General features: G+C 45.3%; 1 protein-coding gene across 4 annotated transcripts in view; it reads left to right on the forward strand.

Moving 5' to 3' along the window:
- The window catches only part of NFX1 (nuclear transcription factor, X-box binding 1), a 238,250-nt gene that overhangs the window by 55,929 nt on the left and 163,922 nt on the right, over positions 1-18,399 (forward strand). For 3 of the 4 annotated variants that reach the window (XR_012157390.2, XM_073332429.2, XM_073332431.2), the window contains exon 6: positions 16,512-16,583. The exons of the other annotated variant lie outside the window; for it this stretch is intronic. Coding sequence is in view for 2 of the 3 variants with exons in the window: in XM_073332429.2 (XP_073188530.1) it covers positions 16,512-16,583 (72 nt within the window). In the remaining variant the exon portion in view is untranslated. The remainder of the gene's footprint in view (positions 1-16,511; positions 16,584-18,399) is intronic. 4 annotated transcript variants of the gene reach the window in all.

The following is an 18,399-nucleotide window of genomic DNA, read 5'->3' on the forward strand; positions in this document are numbered from 1 at the left end:
CATCTATTCCCCATGTTGTGATGCCCAGCGTAGCAGTCTGGGAGCTGTCCTTGTTAGTGAAGACAGAGGCAAAAAAGCATTGAGTACATTAGCTTTTTCCACATCCTCTGTCATTAGGTTGCCTCCCTCATTCAGTAAGGGGCCCACACTTTCCTTGGCTTTCTTCTTGTTGCCAACATACCTGAAGAAACCCTTCTTGATGATGGTATACGTCACATTGGTAGATGTGCAGGTGAACGAGCCTCTGATAGTGTAGCTGATGTGATTAGGTCCTATGATGGTGTCCCCTGAACAAATATGTGGACACAGTTGGCAACGGGCTTTGTTGCAAGGATAGGTTCCTGGGTTAGTGGTTCTTCAGCCCCCAACTAAAACCTCTCCAACGCATCATCAAGGATCTACAACCTATCCTACAGGATGACTCATCACTCTCACAGATCTTGGGAGACAGGCCAGTCCTTGCTTACAGACTGCCTTCCAACCTGAAGCAAATACTCACCAGCAACCACACACACACAACAGAACCACAGATTAACATGCGGGCACAGATTAACAGAGCGTGTCTGAGACGACTGGGTTAATCAGCACTCCCAAGCTGGAGTCCCTGGACTCAGCAGACTGGGGCAAACAGCACCTCCAAGCTGTCACTCTCATGCTATGGGCCCTGCACTGGAATAGAGCACGCCTGAGCAGGCTGGGTCGAGCAGCACTTTCAGTCTGGCCCCTCATATGCCCCTGGACTCAGCAGAGTGGGTTGAGCAGCACTTCCAAGATGCCACCCTCATATGTTCCAGGTTCAGCATGTCTCTGTCCCCATTTTCACATTACAATTGTTGTGGAAGTAACCCACTTGATGAGCAAACCCCACAGGATTTTTGAGTGCTGCAGGGATCTTTAAGCTTAGGTACAAGGAGCGTTGCTGCAGAGTGAATGAAGAAACCAAAAAACACCCACGAGGGTGGCAGAGAGAGACCGAGAGAAGCAATCGGCTTAATCATGCCAGATGATAACCATGGGGAAGCCAAACAAACAAAACAGTTATAATATTAAATCTAACTTAAATTTGATTATAAAAGTCAGGTTTACAAAACTATAACTTATCACAAAAGTCAGGGTCAGAAGGCTATACTTAAAGAGAGAGCGAGATGGATTCTCACCTCTCCATGAAGCTTGTATCAATTGGAGATCCCAGGTGGTGGTGGTGGCTGAGAGTCCGGAGTGCTGGAGTCAGTCAGAGCCCCCAGCACGATTAGTGAGGAGAAGATGAAGTCCCTATGGAACTGATACAGATTTTGGATCCAGGCATCAGAACACTTATTTGAGGATAGGTAGGGGTTTTTGTAGAGAAACAACAATGGTTCAAGGGAGAACACTAGATTTGTTTATGTGTAAACAAGGGAGCATACCAAAGTTGTTGTGTTCAGGCTGTACCATGGGAGCTGATCATTCCTGGTTTTGGGCGGCGTTCCTTGGAGGGAGCTCACAACGCAATTAGGGAGCTTCGCTATTTTGGATACCAGTAAAGGATTTATTACTAGAATTGGTCTGATAACTACTGAGCTGGGTGTGTGTAGGTGTGGGTTCATTAATATCTGGAGCAGAGATTGCCCATCATGCAATGCTTCCCTGCTTTTCTGGTCCCAGAGTTCCATGGGTTCTTGCCTTGGAATCTCTGTTCTCCATTCTGTATGCTACTGGAGATGCTTCCTTGCAAATGAGACTCGGGGAGTTTCTTAATCCTATCATCCTTATTCCAGGGATTTAGGTGCGTCTCCCACTGCCTTTTCATTGCTTTTTGTAAATCTTTCTTCTGATGCAGATTTGGTTCAAGCAGAGGCTGGGGGTGGGGTGGGGGGCGGTCTTTCATGAGTCAGACAGGCTGCATACTGTGCCTTGGTTCCCCAAGAACACAGAGCTTCTAGGTAACAAGTCTCCCCGTTGATGAGGTGCTTGCGCTGAACGAGTATCCCTGTCATATCCTTACTCTGTGGTACCGGGTCTGATCTTCAATCCATTGCAGTCGCTGGATCCAGCAAACCAGTAGAACCAGACCAATTGCTAGTATAATTTGGAAACCGATCATCACCACAATGGGGTGAAGCATGATATTCAAAAGACCTGTTGCACTAGGGCTCCACCCAAGAAAAGTCTCCCACCAGGAGTGATGGCCTGTGTTTCTAACTGTAACTGCTAGCCTAGAGATCTTCTGGTTGTGGTGTTGAATCTTGAGTTTGCCATTCTCCCCCAAAGTTCTAAGCTTCTGCAGCTCAGTTTGTAAGGAGGGATGAGTTAATAGTTCCTCAATGGCAGTGAGACCCATTCCCTGGGAAATGGGGGAAACCTCCTTGTAGAGCTCAGGATAAGCTTTCAAATGTTGTAAATTCCATATAGGCACAGTAAACTTAATATCACAACTAACAATAGTGGTTACATTACAGAAACCATGATTAATAAGGTACTGTACGTTGAATCCAATGTCCATTAATCAATGCAATATTACATCTTTCTTACACACACACACACGCTTTACCATCACAGATAATAAAATAACCCCTCTTCCTGGATAACATCAAAGGAACGGTGAGACTTTTTCCCAGGTTGTGGGAAGAGGCATTCATCATGTTCCTCTAATGCTTGGTCTTCTCAGATATAGCCCAAACCTTCGTTTCTCCTACACCCCCTTACATTTACTGTGTTCCACAGATTATCTTTCTTCCAGGCCCAAGTGTTAGGATCTCTGGAGTACATTACTGAGTTATCATTAATCCAGGGGTGGGCAAATGTTTTGGCCCAAGGGCCACATCTGGGAATAGAAATTGTATGGCGGGCCATGAATGCTCACAAAATTGGGGTTGGGGGTGCGGGCTCAGGGGTGGGGCCAGAAATGAGAAGTTCACAGTGTGGGAGGGAGCTCCAGGTTGGGGCGGGGGAGTGGGATGTGAGGTGAGGGGTGAGGGCTCGGGCTGGGGGTGAGGGCTCTGGGGTGGGGCTGAGGATGAGGAGCTTGGGGTGTAGGAAGGTGCTCTGGGCTGGGACTGAGGTGTTTGGAGGGCAGGACGGGGATCGGGGCTGGAGCAGGGGTTTGGGATGTGGGAAGGGGTACAGGCTTTGGCTGGGGGTGTGGGCTCTGGGGTGGGGCTGGGGATGAGGGGTGCAGGAGCATGCTCTGAGCTGGGATCGAGAGGTGTGGAGGGTGGGAGGGGATCAGGGCTGGGGCAGGGGGTTGGAGCATGTGGAAAGGCTCAAGGGTGCAGGATCTGGGTGGCACTTCCCTCAAGTGGCTCCCGTAAGCAGTGGTATGTCCCTTCTCCGGCTCCTATGCAGAGGCTTGGCCAGGCAGCTTGGCGCACTGCCCCTGCAGCTGGAGGGGGCCTTTGGAGTGGAGCCATTGGAGCACGTAGGAGCCAGAGGGAGGACATGTGGCTGCTTCCAGGAACCTTGTGAAGCAACCCCCGACCCTGTGCCCTGGCCAGAATGCCAGAGCAGGACCATGTGGCTGCTTCCAGGAGCCGCGTGGAACAATCCCCCAACCCTGCTCCCTGGTTGGAGCGCCAGAGTGGGACAAGCTCCAGACCCTGCCCCCCAGCAGGAGCTCAAGGGCCGGCTTAAAATGACTGGCAGGCTGGATCCGGCCCACGGGCCTTAGTTTGCCTACCCCTGATTAACCTGTAATCCCAGTGGGACTACTGGGTGGATTACTCTAATTTCCTTGTACCTGCCACGGTTATCAAGAATAACTGAAAGCTTTGCTGGTGGTAATTGTACAAAGCATTAACTAGTCTCCACCAGGGCCAGAGGACTAATTCTTCCTCCGTTACATGAGGCCGAATCAAGTTGATTGCCTCCATGGAAATTTGTCCTGCTCTGGCTTGCCAAATCATTCCTATGATTATATTCTGGGTAAGAGCCTGAGCTTGCTCACACGCTGAGGTCAATGTGACATTATTCTGGAGGGACTGTACACCAGACATCATTAACTCTTCATCTTTTTCTATGAGTCTTTCCCACCCAGGAAATACCTCACTTCTTAATTGCTGTTCCTCACTGAATTGTTTCAAAGATGCTATTAATGGGGTTCCCATCTTTCCTACATTTTCGGTGGCATCAGATATTTTATTAGCCAGAACGTCTATGTTTGCGGCGTCAACTAAAGAGATTCCTTTTCCTACAAGTGCAATCCAGTCACTTAATTTCCTTTTTACTCTATTTACATGGTCAGCCCCGTGCCATATTTTTACCCATTCATCCCAACCCTTATGGCTAGTTCCAATCAAGGGAGTGCATACAGGTGCTATGTGAGAGAGATTCATGCCTTTTAAGTGGATTTGAACCTCCTTTAGAGAAGTGTGAGGTTGAAGAACCAAATGGTCTTGTTGATCCAGTTTTAACACAGGGGTCCTGAAATTGGGGCTCTTAAACGTCAGAGGGGAGCGAGGTTTGTGATCAGAGGGTCAAAATTTAAAATGTTTTTTTGTTGTTGGCCCAATTCCATTCTGTACAATCCAGGCTCATGGAATCCCTCTGAAATGGCAGTGTGCCCATAGAATTTAAACCAAATTGTTGGCATGAGCTTATCACAACGTGTGCCCTTTAATGGAACTACCCAGTCTGGGGGACCTGGCTGAATCAAGTCATGTCCAGCTAAAGTTCAGTTCAGCGGTTCCCAGTTTATGAGGAACTATGTGATAATATTCTTGCCTGCTGGCAAGATCAGAGACCGCTGCAGTTCATCTCTGGGTAACAGAGGTGTCTGGGTTCTGATGACAACAATGACACATGGGGCGTGGTTGCTCCCCAAACAGCAGAGGAGACCAGGACTATCCTGCCACTTGGGAAGCTGTTACTGGTTGCGTTTGATGGTGTATGTCCCTTTCGAGACCACAGTGGCTTACAGAAGAATGGGACAGAGTCTGGTGTGGTCTTAGTTTCATAACAAAACTTGAGTGACTCCCTGGTGGCACTCTGCATACAATTGGCAACACTTTTCCAGGGGCAACCCGAGGAGCTGCTAACAGTGTAGGGGGTTGCTTCCATTCCTATAGAATCCATGCATGTGGCACAGCAATTTTACTTCCTGGGCTCCAGCTGGCAAGCACCTCCAGAGTTCAGAGGGATCACAGGTTCAGCATAGAGCCTGGACAGCATCGGACTCTAGACACTTATGAACAGCAGAGTTCTGGTGCAAAGGTGGGATGTCATGGCTCGTGTTTGGGACCTGTGCGGGGAAAGAGAAGAGAGAACAAACTCCCACGCTCCTCTGGTATATACTGGGAGAGTCTGAACCAATATTGCAGGGTGAATATGAAGCAGTGACCTACGTGAGGGTGGCCATAATAAGTCGAGGACTTCTCTGGCCTTTTCCTGCCTCAACATCGGGGTAGGCACTGACAAACCCACCCGACGCGTATTTTCCAACAGCCCCAAGCCATTCCTTCTTGCTAACCAAGAAGGGAGGCTAACAAGATGGAGAAGATGGTTATAATAATCCTTGAGGGTCAAGTGGTTTACCCTTCTGCTCTTTGAGCTGTGGAATGAAACCATTTCTGCCATGGTTTCCCATTTTTTCCATTCAGGATTTCTACCTGATAAACCCTGGGGCTGGCCAGATTCACAGTAAGGCAGGGGCCATCCCAGGTGTGTGTCAAAGAGTGCTCCTTTGCTGAAAACTTCCTGTACATTACTGGTTGGCTTAATTCCCATATTAATGGAGGTTTTCCCCAGCCTAATTTTTGTCCATATTTTGCTGTATTATGTCTAGCTGTGCTGACACTCACTTGTGTAATGCAGCTCTCACCTCTACTAAGGTTTGTACCCATTCATCTGTTGCCACTCCCAATCCACCAACTTTCAGGTATGCGCATTTGCCTTCCAGTCACAACTTCAAAGGGAGTGTACCCATGTATCGCCTTAGAGCCTCTTAGCCATTAAGATGATTGCTAGTTTTTCATCCCAGTCCCTCCCTGAGCTCTTTATTTGGGGTTTTGGTTTTTTTAAAGTTTCCCTTAGTGGGTGATTGGTTTGTTCAACTTGTCCGGAGGACTCAGGGTGTCCAGCTATGTGGAAATGTTGCTTAATGCCTAAACCCTTACATAGCTCTTACATAACATCTCCCACAAAATGAAATCCCAAATCTGAATCAATTACTCTGGGAATTCCTACTCTTGAGAAAACTGTGTTAAAGAGCTGCTTAGCAGTGACTGAGGCAGTGTTGGTTTTAGTAGGGATGGCTTCCACCCATTTAGAGAAGAAATCTACTATTACTAGGCAGTATTTATTCCCTCTACTGGTGGTGGGTAAAGGGCCTATGTAATCTATCTGAATCTGGGACCAGGGACCCTCTATTCTTTGCTTCCCCAATGCATTTTTTCAAACCTGGCGATTAGCATTAACCATGGTGCACTGCAGACAGTTATCACACCACTGATTTATATTGGCTTTCATGCCTGCCTCCCACCCTGTATCTTTAACCTTATTTAAAGTATCCTGTTTTCCTTTATGCCCTTGCTCTTGCACAAACAGAATCAAGTTCCCCCGTACCTGGCTGGGGACTATCCAGTGCCTTTGACCACCTGCACCCACTGCCCACCGGACATCTCCAACCTGCTCAATCCTGTATTTTCCTGTGGGATCTTTAACTGTCTTGGCTAAGGACAGGATTTCTGTATCACCATCCTGAAGGGTACTTAAGTCCAAGGTATCTATTCCTTTGCCTAATTTTTTTCCCCAGGTAGTTACTGCCTCTATTTGTTCTACCTGGTCTGTGTCTCTAGTGTGGTTACGAGTAGCAGCAGCTTTGGCTAAGACATCAGCTCTATTGGTCCAGTGTGCTTCTTCTGAGTGATTTTTCTGATGCCCCTTTGTGTGCGTCAGCAAGGTGTCCCCAGTTCTTTCCTTGATCAGATTTGCTATGTCTCCATTTGTCTGAATGAGAAATGGAGCGCCCATCTGTGGCTATCATTTCTCTCTTCAATCAAAGGGGGAGCCACGCAGTGATTACTCTGGCTATCCAGTCAGTGTAAATAGTAACAGAAGTGTCCCAGGTTTCATAAGCTAGGACAGCTCTAACTGCCTCCACCTGGGCTGCTTGGGCAGAATGGGGGTGAACTCGTCCTTGGAGCATCTCTCCATCATTTACACAGATGGCTCCATACCCTCTTCAGGGATGACCCGTATGGTAGAAACTTGAGCCATCTGTAAACCAAATTGCAACCTCCTTCTGTTTAGCATCTGCAAGCTTCATGCCTCCCTTGACTGGTGTTTCCTTCTATAATTAGCCCACCTGGGGCTGGTGAAATGCCTTGATCTTTTTTTAAACTCGACTCCTTGGTTTACTAAGGTGAGGGTCCATTGAGCAATGCGTGGGTTAGAGACCTGGCCATCCTCTATTTTCCCCGATATGATGTAGTTGAGAGGGGACTGCACTATCTGAACAATGACCTTGACTGTCCAAGAATAAATTCCCAATGCATGAGGCTCCAGATCAATTCAAGACACTCCTTTTCACAGGGGGTAAAGCCTGGCTTTGTTTGATCAAGGAGCCTGGAGGCATATGCAATAACTCTGAGCTCTTTGCATTGCCTTTGGTTGAGAGTAGCTCCGACACTTGTTTCTGAGGAGGCCAGTTGAATCACAAAGGGCAGGGCAGAGTCAGGTTAAGCCAGGGTAGGAGCACTAGCCAAACCTTATTTCAAGGTGGCCAGGGTATCCTGTTGGTTTGGCCCCCATTCCCAAATCCTGTTGTTTTTTTTTAAAATAATTGATACAGAGGTTTGGCTTTGTAAGAGAACATTTCAGTGAACTCTGTGGAAAAATTAAAAGTTCAAGAGAGCTCGTAGGGAGTGCGCGTCAGTGGGAGCAGGTAGCTTTCCTATCATTTCTATCCTTTGTTGATCGGGAGTCCGGCCATCCTCCCCAAGACACACCCCCAAGTATTTCACTTGTTGCTATACTGACTAAGCCTTTTCTCTATTTACCTTCAATCCAGTTTCCTACATTATAGTCAACACCTCCCTGGTGATTTCCTTGATCATTTTCGAAGTGGGGCGTGTGTATTAAAATGTCATCCACATATGAAATTACGCGTGAGTGGTGGTCAGGGCACAAATGGTTCCACTTTTTAGTGACATGGGCATGACAAATACTAGGGGAAGAATGGAAACCTTGGGGAGTCCAGCTGAAGGCATATTGCTGTCCCCTATAGGTAAAAGCAAAGTTATACCAATATGAAGGATGGAGGGGTATAGCCATGAAAGCATTAGCCAAATTGATCACAGAGAACCATTTTGAGTCAGCTGCTACTGCTGCTATGATTTCATTGTATTTAGCTACTACAAGAGCTGCTGCAGGGGTGACTGCATTTAATGTACGGAAGTCTATTGTCATTCCATAAGTGACCCCGTCCGCCTTAAGAACTGGCCATACTGGTGAATTGCAGATACTTTGCTTAGGCACGAGCACCCCTTGTTCCAAGAGACTGTCTTTAGTATTTGTAATGCCTTCCTCTGCTGCAGCTGGGTACTTATATTGCCTTTGAGGAGGGGGATCTTTTCCCTCAATCAAAACTTCAACATCTATTTTTGCACACTCTGCCTTATTTTTAGTCCATACCGTAGGAAATTCTTGTACCCACTAATCACTAATGGACGTTAGGGTCGCTGTGGGTGCCTTTATAGTAGCACAACGATGCACAGCAGAGATCTCTGCAGGCCCCCATTCTAACCTCCATAACACACCATTAGCTAGATCCACAGTTAGCTGAAATGTTCAGAGGAAAGGTACATTTTAGGATTCCCTTCTCGTTTCTCTCATGAGCCCAGCATTCTACTTGCCCCTGTAGTCTGTCAATTTGCAAGGGAACATCCTGCCAGACCAGAGCTTCCTGGATTTCTCCCCCAAACCCGCTGAGCTGAACCTGTTTAGCGGTGGATCTCCCTCTGGAGAGCCACTGGGGACTTAGAATGTTTACTGATGCTCCAGTGTCCACTAGCAGTTGGGCTAATATCCCTGGGTTTTCCCACTGTAGCCTTCACAGTGGGTCTCCCCCATACATCACACTGAAGTCTTGCGATCAGCTGGGGAGGCCCAGGGGAACCAGGCACACCTACTGATCGGCCGACTCTCTCAAGAGCCTCCACTCAGAAGAGAGGGCAGGGATTTGGTTTTAACAGGGAGTGGGCGTGGGGGACGCACTCTGTACTGGGGCAGTGGGCCAAGTAGGGCTCCCTGCATTAACTCTGTTCTCTGCATGATCTGAGACTAAGCATAAATTAGAATGCTGAGGGGCTGACTATCATATTTTCCCATATCCTCCCCCAACTTCACCAGCTCCATCCAAATCATGTTCCTAAGGGCATGGCTACACTTGCAGATGTAGAGCGCTGTGAGTTTAAACCAACCCTCAGAGACCGCAGAAGGGAAAGCGTTGCAGTATGTCCACACTGACAGCTGCAAGTGCACTGACATGGCGACATTTGCAGCACTTGCAGTGGCATTGGGAGCTGTGCATTGTGGGCAGCTGTCCCAAAGAGCACCTCTTTCCATTCTGGCACTGTGGCTAGTGGGAAGGGGATGTGAGGATGTGTGGCATTCTCGGTCCTGTCCCAATGTGTTGCATCAGTTCGCATCCCAGCAATCCCTGTGTTTCCATCCACACTTGGCGCCATCTTTCAACGTTTTTTGTACTGCGTGCTCTGTCTTTCCTTTTGGTCTGTGGGAATGGATCCCGAACTACTGAGGAATATGCTGATGGGTCTTGCCAGCACGTCACGAATTGCAGTCAAGTTACTCCTTAAGCTACGAACTAGCAGTGAGGAGTCCGAGGATGATGTTGACTCACATAATGCATACGACATGAGATTGCTTGTGGCATTCACGGACATGCTCACCGCTTTTGGGCTTGGGAAACAAACACTGAGTGGTGATCACATTGTCATGCAAGTCTGGGAGGATGAGCAGTGGCTGCAGTACTTTCGGATGAGAAAAGCCACTTTCAGGGGACTGTGTGATGAGCTCACCCCCACCCTGTGGCGCAAGGACAAGAGATTGAGAGCTGCCCTACCGGTGGAGAAGCGGGTGGCTATTGCAGCCTGGAAGCTGGCAACTTCAGACAGCTACCTATCGGTCGCTAACCAGTTTGGAGTGGGAAAGTCAACCGTTGGAATTGTGTTGATGCAAGTTTGCAGGGCCATTAATCACATCCTGCTCAGAAGAACCGTGACTCTGGGTAAGTGCATGACATTGTGGATGGCTTTGCACAAATGGCTTTCCCTAACTGCGGAGGGGTGATAGATGGCACACACATTCCAATTCTGGCACCAGCCCACCTAGCCTCCAAGCAAGTTAATCGGAAGGGGTATTTCTCCATGGTTCTCCAAGCGCTTCTGGATCACCGTGGGCGTTTCATTGACATTAACGCATGCTGGTCCAGAAAGGTGCATGACGCACGCATCTTTTGGAACACAGGCCTGTTCAGGAAGCTGCAAGCCAGGACTTTCTTCCCAGAAAAGATCACTGTAGGGGAAGTTGAAATGCCCATTGTGATCCTTGGAGACCCCGCTTACCCTTTAATGCTGTGGCTCATGAAACCCTACACAGGGAGCCCTGAAAGCAGCAAGGAGCAGTTCAACAACAGGCTGAGTCGGTGCAGAATGACTGTGGAGTGTGCTTTTGGCCGTTTAAAGGGCCCTTGGCGCTGTCTGTATGGGAAGCTGGACCTGGCCGATGCCAACATCCCCACGGTTATATCCGCCTGCTGTACCCTCCATAACATTTGTGAAGGGATGGGTGAAAGATTCACTCAGCATGGAACTTGGAGGTTCAACACCTGGAGGCTGAATTTGAACAGAGAGCAGGGCTATTAGAGGGGCTCAGCGCAGGGCTGCAAGGATTAGGGATGCCTGAGGGAGCCATTTGAGGCTGAAAGCCACCACTAACGTTTGGTGCCCTGCACAAGAGTGAAGTGCAGTGGTTCCAATGTTAGTAGGAATCTGTGTTTGCTACGTATGATGCACTGACTTGCAGTGCCTGTTGCTTTAATGGGTTACGGTATCTTTTACTTAATGCAATAATAAAGAATGTTTTCAAAGCCAGAAAATTCATTTATTGAAAAGAAACAAAACTTCTTGGGAAACAGAAAGGGCATGACACATCTGTGCTGTGTGGGATGAGGGAAGGGGGTGCGGTGGGGAATGGGACATCACAGATTTGCATATGTTCTGTTATAATAATGAGTCTTTCTGTCTGGAGTGCCGCGCAATGAGTGCTACACTTCAGGCTGGCTAAAATGCATAGTAACGGGGGTTGAGTGGCAGTGGGTAAGGGTCGTAGTTTGCAGGGTTGGGTGGTGAAGCCACAGGTGTTGAAAGCAGCTGGTGATGATAAGAACCCGGACGTTGGGGAAAGTGGGTTGGCGGTGACATAGCAGCACAAGGGAAAGAGTTTTGGGACAAGGGCTGCATGGGGGGTGGGGGGGGCGTGGAAGTGCTCCACCTGCATTGCTATGAGCGCCTGTATTGAGTCCGCTTGGTGTTCAGTTATGCTTATCAGCTGCTCCGTGATTTGATGCTGGCGATCCTCATTCTGCTGGCAGATCTTCCTTTCGCTCTCCTGCCACCCCTGCACTTTTTGATTTTCGTTAATGGACTGCTGCATCACTTCATGCAGCATGTCCTCTTTGGTTTTTTGAATATGCTTCCTGATTCTTTGGAGTCTTTTGGCTGTTGATAACAAAGACAGCTGGGATCTCAAGGTTGCATCTGTAAAGCCAAAATGCAACACTTAACAGAGGCAGCATTGTTCACACCAGACAGATCAATGATTCGGCCGTACTTAAAGACAAGCACAATAGCAGAAATTGCCTGTCCGAAAGCGAGTGCACATAACCCACAGGAGCCCCAAAATGGTGAGTAAGCACAGAGGCAGGGGAGACTGATGGATTGTTTCACGGTCATACTGTCCTCTGGGGTTCTGTGCCTTGGGGAGAGCCAACAGCTGCAGGGAGCCCCTATTCATAGAATCATATCATAGAATCATAGAATATCAGGGTTGGAAGGGACCCCAGAAGGTCATCTAGTCCAACCCCCTGCTCAAAGCAGGACCAATTCCCAGTTAAATCATCCCAGCCAGGGCTTTGTCAAGCCTGACCTTAAAAACCTCTAAGGAAGGAGATTCTACCACCTCCCTAGGTAACGCATTCCAGTGTTTCACCACCCTCTTAGTGAAAAAGTTTTTCCTAATATCCAATCTAAACCTCCCCCACTGCAACTTGAGACCATTACTCCTCGTTCTGAACACTGTCCCCACAATTTCCACAGGAGTTCGTCCTGGAAGGTATCTCGCTGCTGAGAGTGACCTGGGAAGCAAGGGAAGGTTTTCTACTATAATGTGGTTTTTGTAGAGAAGAAACAATGGTTCAAGGGAGAATACTAGATATGTTTATGTGTAAACAAGGGAGTATACCAAAGTTGTTGTGTTCAGGCCATACCATGGGAGCTGATCATTCCTGGCTTTGGGCGGCGTTCCTTGGAGGGAGCTCACAATGCAATTAGGGAGCTTCACTATTTTGGATACCAGTAAAGGATTTATTACTAGAATTGGTCTGATAACTACTGAGCTGGGTGTGTGTAGGTGTGGGTTCATTAATATCTGGAGCAGAGATTGCCCATCATGCAATGCTTCCCTGCTTTTCTGGTCCCAGAATTCCATGGGATTCTTGGCTTGCAATCTCTGTTCTCCATTCTGTATGCTACTGGAGATGCCTCCTTGTCCCATCTTCGATGCAAATGAGGCTAGGGGAGTTTCCTTAATCCTGTCATCCTTGTCCCAGGGATTTAGGTGTGTCTCCTACTGCCTTTTCATTGCTTTTTGTAAGTCTTTCTTCTGATGCAGATTTGGTTCAAGCAGAGGCTGGGGGGGGGGGTGTCTTTCATGACTCAGACAGGCTGGGTGCTATGCCCTGGTTCCCCAAGAACAGAGGTAACATTCTAGGGAATCCTTTAGAATCATAGAATATCAGGGTTAGAAGGGACCCCAGAAGGTCTTCTAGTGCAACCCCTTGCTCAAAGCAGGACCAATCCCCAACTAAATCATCCCAGGCAGGGCTTTTTCAAGATTGACCTTTAAAACCTCTAAGGAAGGAGATTCTACCACCTTCCTAGGTAACCCATTCCAGTGCTTCACCACCTTCCTTGTGAAAAAGGTTTTCCTAATATTTAGATATTGCTCCCTCATTTATTTGGCCTAGTCTGTCTTTTACTGTGTTGTAACCAGGTATTATGGTATCCAACTGATTTTTGACATTCCACCATATTTCCACAGTGCCAGCGAAAGATATTCTTGTTCTTTTAATTTTTGCTTTAGAGTCATGTTCATGTAGAGAAATTAATCTGTCATTTTTATTTTTTACCAAGCATCTGTTTTAACTGCCTAATCTGACAGCTTGATGATTTTACTGAAATTTCATGTGTTCTTGTCCTGTTCTTATCCTCTAGTTCAATTGTAATTTTGCTTCCTATTCTTTACTGGATATACAGATGCAGTTGTACTGTGTCCCTGTCCATCGATGTGCTCCTTAACTCCTGTTAGCTTTCCCCCACCTCATAGTTTAAACGCTTCTCCAGTATCCTATTTTACGTGCTTGCAGTCTGGTTTCATTTTAATTAAAGTGGCGCCCCCATTCCTTCTCTACAAGCTTCCCCTTCCAAAAAATCTTCCCAAGTGCCTAGTAAACTTAAACTTGTCCTCTTTACACTGAAGTTCTCTGTGCCTAGTTGGACCAGGCATGGACTTGAAAGCATTTCAGAGAAGGCTTCCATGGAGGCCTTGTATGTAAACCTTCTTCCTAGTAGTCTAAATTTAGCTTCCAGGATTTCTCAAGTAACATGACCACAGACTTCTGATGATTTAATTGGGGATGGGTCCTGCTTTTGAGCAGGGGGTTGGACTAGATGACCTCCTGAGGTCCCTTCCAACCCTGATATTCTATGATTCTCCACAACAATCATCAGAAGTCCATCTAGGTTTCTTGTGATGTCCACAGACTTCTCACAGGCAGGCAAGTTTCCCAACTGTTTTCTCAGTCACCTTATACCCAATATATTCCCATATCTCCTATGACCATGGCCTTTTTTAGTCTCCCAAGAGTTTCTCCTCCCCTGGAGAGCAGCAACCTCAGTACATGAGGAATTGTCAGTCTAAGTGGGTTCCAGTTAAGGGTGAGTGTTTAAGAGTCTAATGGCTAATCAAAAACATATATGTGCACTGGAGATCAGTTAATGTCACTGAGACATTGAGCTTTTTTGCATTTCCTTACTTTTGTGATTTTAATTTCTAATTCTAACGTTGCATTGTTATAAAACAAACAACTAACAAAGTTAGTTTTGACTTTTTAAAATATGCCATGTGACAAAATTTTTCCTACAATCTAATGCTTTAATTTGTCATACTTTTCTCTGAATACACTAGAAAAATGCCTGCTAAAGATTGCAACATGTTTTTAAACTTTAAATATAAAAGTTGTCTTGAATGTTGATATTGACATAGTGTTACTATTCAAGGTTGTCATTGTTACCGATGACATATAATGGTTAACATGGAAGTTAATGTTGACACAGTGTTGCTGAGGACACAAGCTATAATTATAACATTAGCATTATTTCCACAACGGCAGAGGGATTAGGAGAACATAGTGCACCAAGTATACTAGAGAACTTTAGAAGACGATGTTGTAACCCACCCTGACAAAGTGTAGTCTTTAGTGACCTTTAGGGACTAGATCACAATTAGTAGCTTGAGTCTGCACCTGGTTCTGTATTTCAAGCACTAGAGATTCATACTTTTAGATTCAGAGATCCCTGTTTCAATCCCTACAGACACAGGTGGGCTTGGCTGAATTTGATTTTTGTTTTTAAGCATTTTTAATTTGTATTGATTTTAAATTTTCATGGTTGTGCAAAATTATGAGTTTTAAAGCATTCTATTTTTTACTTTAAACTTTCACTGATGCAGGAAACTATAGGAGGGTCGGACAATGGGGGATGGGTCAACAACAATTATTTAATGACAGTAGGTGTTGAAATTCAAACACAAACTGTCAAGATCATATGTCAACATATATACAATAAATATTAAATCAAACAAAGTTCTCAAGCAGCATTTATTTTACTGTAAATGTCTATCAGTAAATTTCATTATTATGATGGAAATATTTTTTCATCAGTTTGTGTGAGTACAGTGAAGTCAATATTTACTGAAATTTACAGATACAAATCTAATTCTTTCATGCCTGCTTATAGGATTTAAAGTGCTATGGTCATTTGGACTTCAGAATGAGAGGTTCCCTGTCAAAGCGAGCGTACAATCTACAATGACACAGCATGGCTTTTTGACCTCCTTAGTAACTTGGCATTGTGTAATGATGCCCCTAGTCAGGACAGCTGTATGGAAAGAATCCTGGATTTCTGGATTTAAAAGAATCAGCTACTGTTCTTTGAGCTTAATGATAGAGCCTTCAAGTTAAAAACAGATTTCACAAAGGGTATGCCTACACTCCAATCAAAGGTGTGATTGCAGCTTGTGTGTAACCCACACAACTTTAGCTAGCACAGCTAAAAATAACAGTGCTGCCATGGTGGCAAGAGCTTCATTGCATGCTAGGAATGTAAGAATATAGCCAGGGTCCCAGGTGGGCTTGTACAGCCTATGCTGAAACTTGTGCTGCCATGGTTTCACTGCTATTTTTAGCCATGTTATGAGTGAGTTAGATTAAAGCTAGACTAAGTATCTTTACACAGTCTGAAATCACCTCTTCACTTCAATTTTAGTGTACTCGTTACCCAGGCCTGCTTGGGTGTGGCACTCTGTCCCCGTCTAGTGGCACCTAGCCCAGCTAGAGATTGATGAGTCTGCTACAGCTTTAGCTATAGCCATCTGGCTTTTAGCTCATGCAGTAGAGGCTCATACACGAAACTTCAGAGATTCCGGGTTCAATCCCGCCTGCCTATGGTCTGTTGGCATTACACACAGACCCAAAGGTAAATGTTAGTGAGAGTTAAAAACAACTGTGGAGTCTGAAATAAAATGTTATTAAAATGTATGCCAAATGTCTAAAAAGTTTAGAGGGTTGATGTCACAGAAGAGAAGATTTGAAAGGTAGGTACGCCTTTTGCTAGAGTCCAGGAGTGTATCATCAACAGTGTTGTAGTTGATGTGAAGGTGGCAAAGAATACTGGAGACCTAGCCCTTAACTTATTTCCATTCTCTCAGGGATTTGGGTGAGTGGTGTAGATCCTGAATTGTCACTAAGTTTTTTTGTTAGTGTAAATATAACTTTGTAAAACACTTTAGGAAAAATATTAATATACAAATATTCTGATAATGTACTGTTGTGTTTTAAATTTAGAAGCCTTTTGTAACGCTGCAGACTGTAGAAACTTTTTCTCTGACAAGTGAAACAAGTTTAAAAATAAAGATACCATACATTTTTTGTGACTTATTAAAATGTTTTCATTTTTAAGCCTCTGCCATCCAGGTCCTTGCCCATCATGCCCTGCCTTTATGACAAAAACATGTGAATGTGGGCAAACAAGGTGAGATTATTTTGATTATTTTTTGTACAAACAATAAGAGGGAATTTTATAAATACAAGTTGTAATAAATTTCCATTCTTTGAGGTAAAAAGAAAAGGAGTACTTGTGGCAATTTAGTTTCTAAGGTGCCAGAAGTACTCCTTTTCTTTTTACGGATACAGACTAACACGGCTGCGACTCTGAAACCATTCTTTGGGGTATACTTCCAGTCTGGGTATTGGGAATGTCCAAAGCTATTTCTTACAACTTTGGTGAAAACTAGATGCAATATATTTGAAATCTACTCTGTTCTTAAAAAATCTAAATAGGGACAGAAATAATATCTGAAATAGAGTCATCCTGGTAATTTTTCATTTTTACAATTACATTTTCATATATTTTTAAATTCTCTTCCCTTTTTTTGTATGAGATCCACAGAAACAGGGAATGGAAACTGAAATTGATATATACAGAGAAAAAATTCTAATTGTTACAGTAATCTTAAATATTATTTGTATTAGGTAAACGATTGAGATAATTTTTAGTTGATGTAAACATGTTGCTCTAAACCAGGTGTTCTCAAACTTCATTGCATTGCGACTCCCTTTTGACAACAAAAATTACTACATGACCCGCAGGAGGGGGGATCGAAGCCCGAGCCCACCCGAGCCCTGCTGCCCAGGGTAGGTGGGTGGAGGGGATCCAAAGCCTGAGCCCCACTTCTCTGGAAGGGCAAAGCTGTAGCCTCAGGCTTTGGCCCCAGGTGGTGGGGTTTGGACTTGGGCTTCGGCCCTGGGCCCTGACAAGTCTAAGCAGCCCAGGCAACCCCATTCAAACAGGGTCACAACCCACTTTGGGGTCCTGACCCACAGTTTGAGAACCACTGCTCCAAACCCTGTAAACAGTCTTTAAAATTTCAGTAGAAGCAAAAAATGTGTTGCTATTTTTAAAAAATTCAGTTAGTGCCATATTTTAACGAAATTGCATTACTAAGATCTTGTCATGACGCTCAATGTGAGAAACAAAATGTGTACAAGAGTTTTTAGGATTTTTTTTTTAAAAGTTTGTGTTTGTGAAGTAAGAATTAGATGTTAATATATACTCTGGCATTTCAGTAGTAAAAATCCTAATCAGAACCAAGATTTGGGCTTCTAGTTAGTTCATGACTGAAAGTTCTGTAGCTTTAGAACTCCAGAACTGTTCCACCACATCATTAGTGGACAGCATATATCTTCAGAGCAAGTACAACAACTTCCTATTGCTTCTAACTTTTTCCACCACTAATGTCAGGTGAATGCCCTTTCACAGCTGCTGCCACTGTGGAAAAGTGGATGTGTTGGGTTGTTGGCCAGACTTGCTTGATTCTTTCAGCCATACCTCTTCTAACCTTGATTTTTACTGTCGACTTTTCAAACTCTCCAGTAACTCCAGTTCTAACAGTTTTCAGAGTAGCAGCCGTATTAGTCTGTATTCGCAAAAAGAAAAGGAGTACTTGTGGCACCTTAGAGACCAATTTATGCTCAGATAAACTGGTTAGTCTCTAAGGTGCCACAAGTACTCCTTTTCTTTCAGTTCTAACAGTGTTTACTAGTACAGATCCCTGAATCCCAGCCTCAGTTTCATCTCATGCAAACTGATGAATCTGTCACCTCACAACTTTGTCTGTATTGGTGACACAGACGCTTCATCTGTAGCTGGTCAAATCACTGTCCTGGGACAAAGCCTGTCTCCTATGCTTCAAATTTGCATGGCACTTCTTGCTCCAAATCTGATTACACCCTGATGTATTTATAGAGCATAAACAGCAAGGTGGGAGAAGACCTGTTTGAGACAATGG

Source organism: Lepidochelys kempii, chromosome 2, assembly GCF_965140285.1.
Source record: "Lepidochelys kempii isolate rLepKem1 chromosome 2, rLepKem1.hap1, whole genome shotgun sequence".
Lineage (NCBI taxonomy): Eukaryota > Metazoa > Chordata > Testudines > Cheloniidae > Lepidochelys > Lepidochelys kempii.